At 38.7% G+C, this 17,114-nt stretch overlaps 1 protein-coding gene and 1 non-coding gene across 3 annotated transcripts in view; both read left to right on the forward strand.

Moving 5' to 3' along the window:
* Window positions 1–4,046: 4,046 nt before the first annotated feature.
* Window positions 4,047–4,120, forward strand: trnat-agu (transfer RNA threonine (anticodon AGU)). The gene has a single exon. It is a non-coding gene; the product is annotated as a tRNA-Thr (tRNA).
* A 687-nt stretch (window positions 4,121–4,807) lies between these two features.
* LOC127453895 (low-density lipoprotein receptor-related protein 3-like) overlaps window positions 4,808–17,114 on the forward strand; it is a 35,351-nt gene continuing 23,044 nt past the window's right edge. The window contains exons 1-3 of one of the 2 annotated variants that reach the window (XM_051720665.1): window positions 4,808–5,211; window positions 9,268–9,406; window positions 13,016–13,212. In XM_051720665.1, the coding sequence (XP_051576625.1) occupies window positions 5,127–5,211; window positions 9,268–9,406; window positions 13,016–13,212 (421 nt within the window). In that variant the 5' untranslated portion in view covers window positions 4,808–5,126. Of the gene's footprint in view, window positions 5,212–9,267; window positions 9,407–13,006; window positions 13,213–17,114 lie in introns of both variants that reach the window. The other variant, XM_051720656.1, reaches the window with a different exon arrangement.

A 17,114-nucleotide genomic window follows, 5' to 3' on the forward strand; every position in this document is an offset into this window, starting at 1 on the left:
AAGTGTACGTCGTAATTCACTCTCTTTTTAATTGTTGTTGTTATTGTTTCTCTATTTTTACTGTTATTAGGCTACTGCCTTAGAAATTCACTTCATTGTATTTATTTATTTTATCATAATGTGTAAGGATCTGTAGTGCCTTGGGTATAAGAAATGCGCATTACAAATAAAATGTATTATTATAATTATAATTACCTCATCACAGCTCATTTGCACCAACAATGGCAGTATCACATATATCTTAAGCCATAATCGGGCCAGGTACAGTGCAATGTAGTCAGTCTGACTACACCATGCCAGACTCGGCCCGAGCAAGTGAGACAGTAATTCAGCCGATAGTGCCAACACTATCGGAATCGGGCCGACTGTGCTTGCTATTAGGGACCCTTGTATTTGATTTACCCTTTACATCTGTGAGGAGAGCAGCTCAGGTGTATGTATCTCTCATACTGTACACCTCTTTGATCACTTGATCAATGGTGTATTTGCGAATCAAATTGAAATCTTTAATGACAAGATGTAAGCAAGTGTAAATGTTGCATGCTAGAATCCTACAGTGATCAGCATGTCTGCTAAGAACAAGCAACCTCTTCTGGTCAATAGGTGTAATAACATCATAAACTGAATGCAATCTTTACATAATCCCTTTTTGAAAGTAACAAAATCAATCCTCAGTCTTGTCCAACGAGCCGCATTCAACGATACAGAGGGCCGTATACGACCCGCGGGCCACCAGTTGTCCATCCCTGGATTAGATGATTGTTCAAAATAGCCCACTGAATATCAGGAATGTATTATATATGTAAACCCTGATATTACACCGCATACATTTTTCTTTAATAGTTGTGCAGACAGCATATGCACATCGATGGATGGTCCTTATACTATGACTGAAAGTTTCCCACACTACTTGGTGCAGGTTGCCAGCTTGAACAGGGCCATGACGATCCGCTTTCGGGTTGGAACCGGTGGCAACCTGCGACAGGCGCAACATCAGGACCAATATTACAGTCCTATCAGAAGGGCAACTGTTCCCTTTTGACTGCAATTCCTCCTCTTCTGATTGCATTTATTTGTGAAATTAAAATGACAGTAAGCTGGCTTATTTCAATGAATTGTCTCAATACTCTCCCCATTTTACAAAATTTCAGAGGAAAAAAAATAGGGACACGAAAGGTACACAATTAGCGATAAACACACATTTCTGTATGGAAACAGCTTAGAGCAGATTTATTTTGCGATAAACCAAAACTTATGTAACAAAGTGTTTTTTTAGGCATGACGTCATCATGAACACCATTTTTATCGATAATAGGTCATTTGAATGGAAACAGGCAGAAGATGGCAGTTTTCTCAACAAATAAAATTTACGCATTTTCACGTGGATAGAAACTACTGCTGGTGTATTTTAGCATTTCTGTGCGTCAAGATGAGTGGAAGAAAAAATAGTTCTGGTGCCATGCAACTATTCGCTCATATAATTCTTTTTTTCCACTTCGAAGCTTATGAGATGCATTAATATTCATGTTATCTAAATAATAAGATCACTTGTTAAAAAAAACTTCAGAATCGATATTTTTATGTGAGGATCGATATTCTTGATACCACATCAGTATCGAAGTATTGATACTTTAGTATCGATCCTCCATCCCTATTGTGATTATTGTCTGTGAGTGCAGATTGCAACATCAACTTCAGATTTTATTTGACAAGTTTTCACATCGGGGCTTTGATTGTAAATTTCAACTTGCAAGTATATTTATTGTACAAGTCCTTACATTTAAATCTACAAGCATTCGAGATTTGCTACACCTTCATAGCCAGATGTTTCCTTCACTCCCAGATATGTCTTTCAAACCCAGATGTGTCCTTCATACTCAGATATGTCCTTCACTCCCAGATGTGTCCTTCACTAGATGTGTCCTTCACTAGTTGTGTCCTTCATACTCAAATGTGTCCTTCATACTCAGATATGTCCTTCATACCCAGATGTGTCTTTCATACTCAGATATGTCCTTCATACCCAAATGTGTCCTTCACTCCCAGATATGTCTTTCAAACCCAGATGTGTCCTTCATACTCAGATATGTCCTTCATACTCACATTTGTCTTTCAAACCCAGATGTGTCCTTCATACTCAGATATGTCCTTCATACACAGATGTGTCCTTCACTCCCAGATATGTCCTTCATACCCAGATGTGTCCTTCACTCCCAGATGTGTCCTTTATACCAAGATGTATCCTTCATACCCAGATGTATCCTTCATACCCAGATGTGTCCTTCACTCCCAGATGTGTCCTTTATACCAAGATGTATCTTTCATACCCAGATGTATATTTCATACCCAGATGTGTCCTTCACTCCCAGATGTATCCTTCATACCCAGATGTGTCCTTTATACCCAGATGTGTCCTTCACTCCCAGATATGTCTTTCATACCCAGATGTGTTCTTCGCTCCCTCAAACCCAGATGTGTCCTTCATACACAGATGTGTCCTTCACTCCCTCAAACCCAGATGTGTCCCATATACCCAGATGTGTCCTTCACTAGATGTGTCATTCACTCCCAGATATGTCTTTCATACCAGATGTGTCCCTCAAACACAGATGTGTCCTTTATACCCAGATGTGTCCTTCATACCCAGATGTGTCCTTCACTAGATGTGTCCTTCATACCCAGATGTGTCCTTCATACCCAGATGTGTCCTTTATACCCAGATGTATCCTTCATACCCAGATGTGTCCTTCACTCCCGGATATGTCCTTCAAACCCAGATGTGTCCTTCATACCCAGATGTGTCCTTCACTAGATGTGTCATTCACTCCCAGATATGTCTTTCATACCAGATGTGTCCCTCAAACACAGATGTGTCCTTTATACCCAGATGTGTCCTTCATACCCAGATGTGTCCTTCACTAGATGTGTCCTTCATACCCAGATGTGTCCTTCATACCCAGATGTGTCCTTTATACCCAGATGTATCCTTCATACCCAGATGTGTCCTTTATACCCAGATGTGTCCTTCATTCCCAGATATGTCTTTCATACCCAGATGTGTCCTTCGCTCCCTCAAACCCAGATGTGTCCTTCATACACAGATGTGTCCTTCACTCCCTCAAACCCAGATGTGTCCTATATACCCAGATGTGTCCTTCACTAGATGTGTCCTTCATACCCAGATGTGTCCTTCACTAGATGTGTCCTTCATACCCAGATGTGTCCTTCATACCCAGATGTGTCCTTCACTAGATGTGTCCTTCATACCCAGATGTGTCCTTTATACCCAGATGTATCCTTCATACCCAGATGTGTCCTTCACTAGATGTGTCCTTCATACCCAGATGTGTCCTTCACTAGATGTGTCCTTCACTCCCAGATGTGTCCTTCATACCCAGATATATCCTTCATACCCAGATGTGTCCTTCACTAGATGTGTCCTTCATACCCAGATGTGTCCTTTACTAGATGTGTCCTTCACTCCCAGATGTGTTCTTCACTAGATGTGTCCTTCACTCCCAGATGTGTCCTTCATACCCAGATGTGTCCTTCACTAGATGTGTCCTTCATACCCAGATGTGTCCTTCACTAGATGTGTCCTTCATACCCAGATGTGTCCTTTATACCCAGATGTATCCTTCGTACCCAGATATGTCATGGGTGAGGAAGAGGAAAAAAGCTCATATGGAAGTGAACTTCATTAAAGTGGTCTGTCATACACAATGGAACAGAAGTGTATCCAGTCGAGGTATACTTTATTTTGCATTACACTGAAAGATAAGATTAATCTCGAGTTGTTAATTAATTAAAACCTACATCCCGAATCCGAATGTAATATTTCCTTTATTTAGATAGATATGCCAGCGTATATACAGTACTGGCGGCGCCTACTACCAAAGGAAAACTCTGTCCCTATATTGTATATTGGTATGTTCTAGGTTGTTTTTAGTGCGAATTCTAATAAACTCTAAGTAACTTTTATATCATATAAATAACCGGTCTGGAACAGTAGTATGAATAATGTACATAGAAGCCACAGGCACAGCGGCGCCGTGGCTTAGTTGGTTAAAGCGCCTGTCTAGTAAACAGGAGATCCTGGGTTCGAATCCCAGCGGTGCCTTTTACGACATGGAAGACGCAACTATTTAATCTCAAATGATCGAACAATACATATGCCATTAAATAATGAATTTAAAAGGGGTTAGGGCATGAACTATATCGCAGAGAACAATTTAGTCGTACGTACGGAAGCGAGGCAAGACTGAAACTAGTCAGTGCAGCATTCTTTTCTAACGTTTCTCAGCATGTAAAGGATATTTGGTGCACGTGCCTTGCTTTCCAACGATGCATCCTCCGTCCATACGAGGGCATGCTTTCACTGCTATATTCCAGCCTCCCCAAACGGGATGGCAAAGCATGAAAACAAACCAATGCAAAATTCCGAATAAATAAATAAAATAAAAAGTCTGTTTACATAGTTACAATAAAATGTCCATCTTACATCCTACATTTCCATTAAAAATGTAAAAAAAATAAAAATAAATAAATAAATAAATACATTAAAAAAAAACATTTTTACATTTTTAAAATTGGTTTAACATTTCAATCAGCAAAACAATTTCACTGAGTTTTCATCATGGATATTTAACAGCGCCATGATATTGCACATGACTTCATTTAGACGTATTAACGCGTCCACGAGTAGATTGCTGCAACGTGCACGGAATTATTACATCACTGGCACAAAACGAGTGATGCAAATTTCTCATCCGTCAATATTCTGTGAAAAGAAAACATACAGTGATGTATCTACTAACTGTAGCCTACACTCTTAACATCAGAGGCAATGATTGCCCTAAGGAAAACAAATACTGGTTTGAAGAAGGAGCAGAACTGTCTCTTGTGTCGCTATCACTTTGCCCCCACTAAACCTCCAATCCCGTCTCTCTCCTGAAGGTCTGCCTGCCTTTCTCTGCAGACAGTGCGATGTGCCTGCCTCTCGGAAACAAGCAGAGATGCTGCTTCTTTATGCTCGTGCAAGAAGTCGACTATAAGCGTCAAACCGACATGAATTATGCCGCAAAATCTGTCTGGATAATGAGGAAATGACCTGAGGTGTGAAGAAGATGATAGTGATGATGGAGGGAATCGGGGCGATGAGGCTTTACCTCATGAAATGGATTTGTCTGCGCTGGGCTTGGGTTTGTGTGGGTAAGTTGATAGTGATATTTTTACATATCTATTATAATGTCATGTATTGTATTAAATAAAAAGGCGAAGTGCACGGTAGATTTACACCAAATTCAAGTCTCGTCTAGACCAGATTTATATGAAATATAATTAATTTCCTTGTGAAAGACCTTAGGCAGGTGATTATAGCCTCAATTATGAGATGGCAAAGAAAGGTGAAGCGGTTAGCTCAGGTTTCACAGCATTTATTGGACAGATTGGCTTGTTGCCATGGCAGTTATAAACACGGCTGTATCAAACTGATCTAATCTATGCACGGACTGTGAAGCTATTCCTTTATTACAAATTTCTATTATTGACCATTATTATATTATTAAGTTGTTCACATGTTATTCCATACACCTTTATGTCGCAGTTTAAAACTCTCCCCTGATAGACTTTTAGAAAATATATTGAATTGAATATCATACTCTAGATCACTAGTGCAATTCAAACAGTTATATATTTCTTTACTTTTAGTGGCCCAAGTCATACACAAACATTCACATATGAGAGTTGTCTCAGAGGGACATCCTGACAAGGTGTATGGACATTAATGTATGAGCACAAAAACAAAACAAAACTGAGCACTGACCCGCATAATAGCAGCATTGGTGATCTCACCCACAATCTGTTGTAACATATGATCTGGTGAGGTCAGCTTAACACTCAGACAACCACAGTTAGAAGAGATTAAACATATGAGAAAGAGACCACGGCTTTGAATACATCTGCCCTCATATGTTAAATACGCAGAGACAGAAGTACAGAAAGAGAACAAATGGTTATGTTATGTTGGAGGACATATTCAGTTTAGGGGTGGTGACAAAAGAGGGTTTGGAGGGGGGAAGAGGTATGTTGATAGTGCCAGTGTCACCTAAGGGCTCTCCTTCTTACATATACAGACAGACTCTCTTTTTGCATACTCTAAAAGGAACAGTTCACCCAAAAATGAAAGTGCTCTCATAATTTTCTCACCCTCATGCCATCCCAGATGTGTATGACTTTCTTTCTTCTGCAGAACACAAATTATGATTTTTAGAAGAATATTTCTGCTCTGTAGGTCCATACAATGCAAGTGAATGGTGACAAAAACTTTGAAGCTCCAAAAAGCACATAAATGAAACATAAAAGTAATTCATACGACTCCAGTGGTTTAATCCATGTCTTCTGAAGCGATTCGATAGGTGTGGGTGAGAAACAGATCAATATTTAAGTCCTTTTTTATTAGAAATCTCATGTTCTTCATTTGTTTTTGGCTGTTCACATCCATCATTCATATCGCCACCTGTTGGGCAGGGAGGAGAATTTAGTAAAAAAGGATTTAAATATTGATCTGTTTCTCACCCACACCTATCACACCTTCTGAAGATATGGATTAAACCACTGGAGTCTTATGGATTACTTGTATGCTGTCTTTATCTGCTTTTTGGAGCTTCAAAGTTCTGGCCACCATTCACTTGCATTGTATGGACCTACAGAGCTGAAATATTCTTCTAAAAATCTTCATTTGTGTTCTGAAGAAGAAAGAAAGTCATGCACATCTGGGATGGCATGAAGGTGAGTAAATTATGAGAGAATTTTCATTTTCGGGTGAACTATCGCTTTAACTGCAGATATTCCATGTTCAGACGTGTTCTTCCCACTAAATGTATCACTGATATTGAGTCAGCATTTCCTTTTGAAATGATGGTTTCACTTTAATCCTGCCCTTCTCAATTTTAAGGTGATGTGTTTTATCTGATAGATGAATACATTGGGGATGTTCACTATTTATAATGGTCTGCAATATTACATAGTAAAGAGTTCCCATGGTCATGAAAAACCTGGAAATATCAGGGAATTTTAAAAAATGTTCATGGATATGATAAAGCCTTAAAAGTCATGGATATTTCTATAGTAAAAACGCATGTTTCTAGTTTTCCTCTGCACTATATCTCAAATATCTCATCAGCTAGATATTAAACTTGCTCACAAGCCAAAGTGATGTCTGATTTGTGAGCGAATCGTTCTTTTGAGCCGATGAACAGGTCAAAACGGTTCACAAATCTCTCTGAATGATTCTTGGGGTGTAATGATTCACTCATCTCACGATTTGGTATGATTCACAATACTGAATTCATGATTCGATACTCTTACAATACTTTAAACAAAGCTACCCTGGGCGGCTGCCCATGTCGCCCATGAATAAATCCGCCACTGATCTTGTGTATAACTGCCAGCCTGAGAGCCAAGTCACGCATTGGTCTGGTTCATTTGTCCCACGGATACACACACACACACACACACACACACACACACACAAGTGGAAGAAAGAGTGGTGGTGTTAAATTGCCATAATACAGGCAAAAGAGAGATGTTATGTGTGCTATATGTAGCACAGAAACTGAAAGGATGTTAATAAGATGCTGTCCTTAACTCACTTACCAACTGTTCCATAATCCATACCATCTGCTGTAAATAGCCTCATCATACAAGCCTTAAGACTCAACATCCTTAGAATCGTGTTTATGTGTTTATATGGTGGGATTCCCCTGATCTCCATTCCTGTTCACTCACACTTTCTTTCTGTCCGAGAACAGGGTAATACCTTTCTGCTCTTCAGCATTGGCTAAGGCATTCAGCAGCTCCTGTAGTTGTGTGTTTGAAAGATCTGTGCTCATGCTGCAGGGTAATGAGTGAGAGAGGTGAGGAGATGAAGAGAGAGTATTGGTAGCTGCTGTCAATATCAAACTCAGAGTGAAATGAGGATATACACAGTTTTCTTCAACCTTTTTCTATAGTTGTCAAATTTGTACACGCACACAAATAGTCACAGGTTTGTAATGTCCCTTTTATCTTTAATCTGTAGCTTTTTCAAAGCTGAAGGGTGTCATTTCTGTGCCACTTGTGTCACCAAATGGAATTGTAAATTGGTATATTGTAATTACTGTTTGCAATCAGGTTTCCCAACCTCTCTTCCCCTGTCTTCCATTTCGACAAGCAGATAGTCCCACCCCAAACTCACACCATTGGTTAGTCAATGGTTGTTTAGCCAATGTTTTCAGCCACAGTATTTATACATTCCAGCAAAATCAACTTAAAAATGTGTTACTTATAGTTGTCTCTGCATATTCAGTTGCTATTGTAGAAAGTATTATAACATCTAAAACATTGCACACTTCAGCTATAAAATGATATTCTACTAAAGAAACAATACATTAATTTGCACTTAAAAGTCAGATTTCAGTCAGACTAAAACAATAATTTGTCTATTTATAATGTGATGTGTATGCTTTAGTTCAACTGAAATTGTCCCGGTCCAGTTTTTGCAAAGTCGGACTAACAGACCTAGATAATGCGACTGTAGTATGGCTCCATCCAGCATGTTTACAAGTTAATTGGACCACAAAATATAGGTGACACACTTCCTCAGCTGATGTCCTTCCTTCTAATATTCGATTATGCATTGTGTCATGTATTGTGTCATGTATACTTGGACAGACAGATAGAAAAAACCTGCTGTAGCTCAATTATAACTGCACACGTAAACAATTTGAAAGGATGAGGAGAAAAAGAAGATCAGGATTAGACATCAATGAATACTTTACATTCACTTGCACTTTCTATTTCTTCCTGTACTATTTCTGTTGCTTCCCATACTATTTCCTGCTTGACTTATTCTCTCTCTGTCCATATATGTAACCATTAGTAGTACACACCCTCACACATTTTTTTTCCTTAATCGAGTATTGTGTGTCAGTGAAATCCCACAGGCTCTCTCTGATCTTTCTAAGTGAGTGGATCAAATTCCCTGCCATCATATATCTGTGAATACCTGTCCTGCACTCAGGAATCCATAAAGCCTCATGTGCATGTACTCGTGAGTGTGTGTGTGTGTGTGTGTGTGTGTGTGTGTAGCTTGAAAAAGAGGTGACAGACTGACCCCAGAGTGATATGTTAATGTCATTTCAATCACAGTGTGACAGCTATGGTCGTTCATGATTAATTCTGTCACACATACAAACAATCCAAAAGCTTTTTGTATGTATTCCTCAGCTGCTTGTGGTGGTAAAGTGGAGTTACATACTGAAAGGAGAGGAGTGATCTACAGTCCATCATGGCCCCTCAGCTACCCGCCCGGAGTGAATTGCAGCTGGAACATACAGGGAAACCGTGGAGATGTGATCACAATCAGGTATACACACATCTCTGTCACTCACAGTGGTGATTGGATGAGGAGAAGCTAATATATTTTCATTATTATGATAAATCACAGGTTCTACAATGTACATGCCCATAATTGTTTCATGCATTTTAGTTTTTACAAGCCTTTGTATTTATCTGCACACTCTTGCATTTGAAATAGCTTAGACTGCTCTATGGTGACTAGACTCAAGAGCAATAGAGCTGACCGCGGGGATTTTATAATGTATTACTCCTCGCCTCTCCAGCCACTTGTGTGTGTGTGAATGGATCTCTTTACTGCTTTAATAAAATTATCTAAAAGCATGACATCATTTGCAGGGCGTACTCTACTGAATGCTGGTCTTGCTAGTTAAGAAGCACGGTGGGGACACCCAAGCTGTGGGCCAGCATCCAAAACACAACATATGCTGGTGACCAGCAGTGATGGTCTTTTCAACAGGGTTATCTGCTTAGAAACTTGTGTTTAGAGAAAACCTTGAGGAGGAAAATGACAAAAGATCTTGAGAAGAGTATTTTAACATCTCATTATCCAATGCTTGCTAATTGCTCATTGCCTAAAAGCCGGAGAGGACATTACTGTGGCACGCTCAATCAAACACATTTTCTCAAACTACCTTAGACAGATGAATATAGGGGTATCTGACCCACTCAGTCAGAAATAGGATGAGATGAAGAGTTAAAAAGAGGGCTGTCATTAAAGGGTTACATTTTCGATGCACTTTAGTTCACTTTAGTGACAAAACAACATGGCGCATATCTTAGAGTTTGTCTTTGGGAGGAACGACAACTAAACTACATCTGGTAAGAAACCTCATTAAGTTTTTACATTAATACTTGTTTGAGTCAAAAGAGTGCAGTCTCTAGTTTCATCCGATATGCCATTTTAAAAATGTAATCGATTTATCACAAAACAGCACGCTGTTAAACACAATGACCATGTATATAGGCTAATTTTCCTTAAAATATCCTATATTTACTGTGCATTATCACATTGAGAAACAATGGATGCATCCAAAAACTGGAAAATCCTGCTTTCAGAGGCTTTATATGGAGTTAGGAAGAAAATAAGGTGCATTTCAAACTGTTCTGAGACCGGTGCAGACAGACAGCACACTGGAAGTCATTCACTAAATAGAGAGCAAGGGAGCATCCTATAGCTCTCTATGCAGCTAAGTGGATTCATTCCTAACATCCAGTCAAAAGTTCAGTTTCAGGCTGCAGATGATGTTTGGACCACTCAAAATGTTTGGCAGACATGGGACAGTTGTAGTCAGTACATTGATTCAGAATTTCTAATGTATAATTTTATTTTAACATGGTTGGCAGTGATTGGATGATGTTGGCCATTACTTTGAATCAGAATTATTTATGCTAATTTCTGATGTAATGTCTGTAACGTCAAAAACATGAATAACCAACACTCACTGTAAACATAATAAACAAGTTGATAAAAACAAATCTGACTTTCTATAACTTGGTATTATTTAAAGGGGTCATGAATTGGAAAATCAAACTTGCCATGATATCTTGACATATAAGAGTTCATAGCACTATAAAAACGTACTGTACATTTGAGAACCAAAAACTTCTTCGATAGTCCAAATAAAAGGCTTTATTGAAACCAAGGTGCCAAAATGACTTGTTCTCTACTTCCTCCTCACTAATACGTCATGGTGAGGTATTACATCAGCACAGGCAGCCTCTGCATAAACAGATCAATGCCTACTTCATCGTCGACACTGCTTAGGCCCGCCCACCGGTCTTGCGGTTAGAGTAGAGCTGTGAGGTTATTTTTGGAGCAACAGGAGGTGTCACGATGGCCACGAAGATGTCAAGACATTGTGCAGTGCCAGGTTGTGGGAAACTAGATCTCTTGCATTTGCTTCGCAAGGATCGTGTTTGTTTGCTCGCTTCATTTTACCAATGATTCTTTCACAAACAAGACACAGTTCGAAGCAGGCTTTGCAGAGAGACTTAAATTAAAAGTTGATGCAGTGCCAACTATATTGGACCGACAGTGATGTCACAACAAACAATTGGGAGTATCCATGTTAATTGTTTTGCTTCGTATGTTACAGGCTGTTAGATGTGTACTGAGTATTTGATTTGATCCTAGTGATTTTAGACGCTCGTGTATTAGTTTTAATGCACAGGGATCTCTAAGCAGCATATATTTTCTTGTTCTGTTGGCATGATGGCACAATTGCCACAGATGCACCTAAAGATTATTGATATCAATATATTTAGACAATCTCTTTCCTTTTTAATGGAAACATGACTCATTGTAATGAACAATGTATGTGTTTGTCACTACACTGAATATATTATGAAAGATGATTATATGATGAACGACAGTGCAACAAACACCGGTGAATGTGTCCTGTATACGTTTACATGTTGCACGGTAAGTGTATCCTTTCACAGTTATAAACATGATAGCACCATGTATTTACACTTTATTTGGTACTGTCATGCGTTACTCAGCATTTGTAAAACACGGAAATGTTTCACCATTGGAAAATGCACCAAATATGTAACAAGATACACACCGTTGTGTCGCGTCTTGGTTTAATCAAGAATAGAAGTAATACCTATTACACAAATGGACAAGTAAATTACAGTGATTACTACCACGCTGTCACAGACTGCAGTATCCGTGGTGTTTGTGGAGGGGCTTAATTCGGGATCAGACTCCGGCTCAAACATGTATGGATGAATTCCTGCAGTTGTCCTTTTTTTAATCATCCGAAGTTTTCAGAACAACTCAACACACGCGTAATAGCGGGGGCGTTTTTACACTTATCCACATGCAAAGATGTTACCCAATCACAGCAGTGGGCGTTTACACTTAAGTCTTCAAGAACACACCCCTAAAAACGGAGTGTTTGAATCAGAGGCACAAAAAGTGGATAGAAAATTACCAATTATTTCTAAATTATTTTTTATGACAAAATCACACTAACATTATAAGTGGACCTCAAGGAACATTATAAAATAAAATAAAAATCCAATTAATGATACCTTTAAAACTTAGTACCACTGTCCACATATGTGGACATACATTTTTAAAATCATTAAAAAAAAAAATTTTTTTTTTTTTTTGCATGTTTCTTAGGGGATGTTATTTACGAATCAAAAACGGGAATGGAAAAGCACACAGCAGTCACGCTCAGGTCTCAGGAGGTTAAAAGCACTTTAAACTGACACAGCACAAATGAGTGAAAGTAATTATTTTCTACACTCATTTGAGTAAGCGTATGTAATGTATTTTTACAGTGTGCTTGCACCTGCTTTTGAAAAGCTAATTTCAACCCATGGCAAAAAAGTGTTTGATAAGAATAAAATGGAAATACACAAAAAGGGTTGCATGGGAAGAGGAAGTAAACAGAACACATAATTTTAGAACATATTAACTTGAAAATGACAGTTTATCTTTTTTTTTATTCACTCATTTATTGTGGTTCTGCAACATGCTGCAACTGGCAGTTTTCTGTATTTAAAAAAAAATCCCACACTAGTCAGAGGAGTGTTCATACATCAGCAGAGATTCCAGCCCATGCATTAAGCAGCATGTGTTTACTATGTGCAGTTTCCACAGCTTTGATGTAGAGGACACGGGGGACTGCAGGGGTGACTGGCTGCTGCTCGGCCCCACATGGAAAACAGAGTATCGGTTCTGTGGCTCTGCTCTTCCTCCTCCCTTCATCTCCTCCAGAGGACGAGTCTGGGTCTACTTCCACTCTCAGGCCAACAGTTCCGGACAGGCACAGGGCTTCAGATTGTCCTACATACGAGGTGGGTGAGCTTAGAGTATATATATATATATATATATATATATATATATATATATATATATATATATGTTCAATTAGGACCCGTTACAGGAACTGTTCACCCAAAAAGGAAAATTCTCTCATCATTTATTTACCCTCATGTTTCAGACATGTATGACTTTCTTTCTTCTATAGTATACCGAAGGAGATGTGTTTACACTTTTCTTTTCCTGTCCTGTGATGCTTTGCACGAAATATGGGCATTACTTCTGTTAAGAAAGCAAACATAGTTGTCTTTGCGACGTACGCTAATTCATTTTCCGTTGCGGTGTTGGTCATTTATCCATACATCTAGATGTGTTGGGATTTCGAAGGGAGGGTCTCTGATTTCATGACGACATACATCAATCACTATGTCGGTGTGTTACTGCATGATAATTAACCACAAAAACTTTATAAAAGACAAAGAAAGCATGAAAAAATGGCGCACTGTTTCTCCCAGATGTAGTTGAAATATAATCTAAGCACGAATGCATAATTTCGATCAGATTTCTCCATTATTTTAGAGTAGTATCTGCATTTTAGAGTAGCTTTGGGTGTGTGTGCTTCTTATCTGTGTCAATGTTGATATCAGACACACTCAAGAAGTTAAGTACAGCTCTTGTGCATGTATATATTTGCGCTTTTTAAAAATTTTCTGATTGGACAGTAAATTCCTTTTAAAGCTGCACGTAACTGGCAAAGTTTGAAACTCATGTTTGGGGCCTTGGTAGCTCAGTGATAAAAGATGCTGGTTACCACCCCTGGAGTTCGCTAGTTCAAATCCCAGGGCGTGCTGAGTGACTCCAGCCAGGTCTCCTAAGCAACCAAATTGGCCCATTTGCTAGGGAGGGTAGAGTCACATGGGGTAACCTCCTCATGGTCGCTATAATGTGGTTCGTTCTCAGTGGGGCACATGGTGAGTGGAGCATGGATACCACAGTGGATGGTGTGAAGCCTCCACATGCACTATGTCTCCGTGGCAACGCGCTCAACAAGCCACGTGATAAGATGTGCGGGTTGACGGTCTCAGACTCAAAGGCAACTGAGATTCGTCCTCCGCCACCTGGATTGAGGCGAATCACTACGCGACCACGAGGACTTAAAAGCACATTGGGAATTGGGCATTCCAAATTGGGAGAAAAAGATAAAAAAAAGAAAAAAAGACAGAAACTCATGTTTTAGCACAGTGTTTGATTGACAGGTGAGGGTGGCGTTTCGCTGCTGTCATCAGTCCGGGCATTTACACTTCAAATGTGATGTGGTCACATGCATTATTTGACTACCTCTGTGTGTGTTTTTTGTGATCATATCACAAAATGTTTTGCAGCCCGTTTACACCTGTATTTAGCACTGATCACTTGTGATCGGATAATTCGAAACGCATCTTAATACCAGCTGAAAATGGGGACTAAAATGACTGCAGCTGGAGCTAGCCAATGCTTTAGAAAGACTTGGTGGATGTCACACTATATCCGTTTCCCCAGTAAGACCCCCATGGAAAAGGTGGATACAAAAAAAGAGCACCATCAAAATAATCCATATGACTCGTGGCTTATATTTTAAGTCTTCTGAAGTAGAAGTAGACCGATATATTGGGTTTACTGATACATCTGTGCCGATAGTTGCCTCTTGAAACTATCGGTTATCTGCAAAAATCAACAATTGAGATTTTTATCCTCATTTCAATGCATATTTTGTTATTTTGCTTAGATAATCAAGTGTTCTCAATTTAAGCTAGAGCATGCCAAAAATAAGTGACTTCATGTAAATGTGCCCCGACAGCATAGTCTCTAACTTCCGATCTTGTAAATAATAATAAAAAACCTCATCTGGTAAATACAGTATATAAGCTATAAAAAAAATCTTAATTTGGTGATAATTTACTCACCCTCAGGCCATCCAAGATGTATCCGAGTTTCTTTCTTCATCAAAACAGAATTTAAGACTTTTAGGATTTCAATTCAGGCCTCCTCCTCTAACAAAGTAAGTGAATGTACTCCATTTTTTGACGGTCCAAAATATATATTTAGGGTGCATCAAAATAATCCTCATGACTCCAGTCGACAAATAAAGGTCTTCTGAACCCAAACGATTGATTATTTTTAGAAACAAAACAATATTTATATACTTTTTAACTACAAATGTTCGCTTCCGTACATCTCTGTGACATGCGCTCATGAGAGGGATGACGTAAGCTCATTGGTAAGGTCACGCTTCACATGGAGAAGGAGTCAGGAAGCGCGTCATTGTTTACATTGTTTTTTTTTATTTTTTTATTATTATTATTTGGAAATTATTTTTAAAAATGTTTATATTGTTTTGAAATTGTTTTGGACTGTTTTGGTTTGTGAATGGCACAAGTTTCTCTTGTAAACAATGACGGGCTTCCTGACTCCTCCGCGTGACCTTACCAACAAGCTTACGTCATCCCTCTCATGAGCGCACGTCACAGAGATGTACGGAAGTGAACATTTGTAGTTAAAAAGTATATAAGTATTGTTTTGTTTCTAAAAGTAATCAATCATTTGGGTTCAGAAGACCTTTATTTGTCGACTGGAGTCATGAGGATCATTTTGATGCACCCTAAATATGCATTTTGGACCATCAAAAAATGGAGGACATTCACTTGCATTGTTAAGAGGAGGCCTGAAATGAAATCCTAAAAGTCTTAAATTCTGTTTTGATGAAGAAAGAAACTCAGATACATCTTGGATGGCCTGAGGGTGAGTAAATTATCAGCAAATTTTCATTTTTTACATTTTTGCCACAAGCCCACGAATTCCTAACCCTGAAGCATTGTAACAGAGCCAAGTCTCTGTCACCATCACTGTTTATGGACTAATGCATGATTATTAATACAAGATGTTATTTAACAAAAAAGACACATATGAAGCATATACATTATTAAACGTTTATTTATGTAACATTTATTGGTTATTGAGTTCATGTTTATTTTCCTAGAGAAAAGGAAAAATGTATGATTTATATAATACTGGATTACTGGAATACCGGACAATTATGACAAGCAATCGCTGATAATCTACTGTTGAGGAATTACTGCTCATATTTGTTATATGACAATGTTTACTTCAAAGTGTTCATATTATAATACATTGTAGGTTACTGTAAGAGTGCATGTTTTGTTTACCTTATGTGTTTGTGTGAGCTGGGAGCACAGACATTTTTTAAATAAAAGTCCTTCATAATGCACCGAATCTTCATTTTTGGTTGGGATTTTGGTTGCCCAATAAACTGCATCTGGAATTGATTTTTGTTTTGGACTCTTATTGTCTCGAGTAAGGACAGACTAAGAAATGTTTTTAATGTTCAATAAATCGATTTTAAAAACGAACTGCCATTTAATTGTATCAGCCTTTTCCACCACCTTAGTGTCACAGTCTGTCTCCTTCATGTTCTTCAAGGACTCTTATTTTGAAGTTTTCCCCTGCACTACATTTCCCAGAATTCATTGCCCTAATCACTTCCATTTGCTCATCGTCATCCTCACCTGCCTTCCATTCCCTCATTAGTTTTCTGTGTATAAATACCCTCTAGTTTTTTCAGTGATTTGTCAGTCCTTGAAGTGTTACTTTGTGAATTGTTACGCTGAGTTATAGTTGTGTTACATTGAGTTATAGTTGTGTTACACTGAGTTATAGTTGTGTTATGTTAGCATGTTGAGCTTGATCATTTGTTTCCACTCCAGCGATTATTATTAAAAGAATCTACTCCTGCGTCTCCTCTCTTCCTCTTCCACTCCAGACACCAATGTTACAGAAGGACTGACCTACAAAGAAATACGGATTTGCTTACCTGTTCCTCCCAACGTCCTCCTCTACTCCAGTGATCCCACTAATCCTCCTCTTCCACTCGTCCAGACCC

Source organism: Myxocyprinus asiaticus, chromosome 2, assembly GCF_019703515.2.
Source record: "Myxocyprinus asiaticus isolate MX2 ecotype Aquarium Trade chromosome 2, UBuf_Myxa_2, whole genome shotgun sequence".
Taxonomy (NCBI): Eukaryota; Metazoa; Chordata; class Actinopteri; order Cypriniformes; family Catostomidae; genus Myxocyprinus; species Myxocyprinus asiaticus.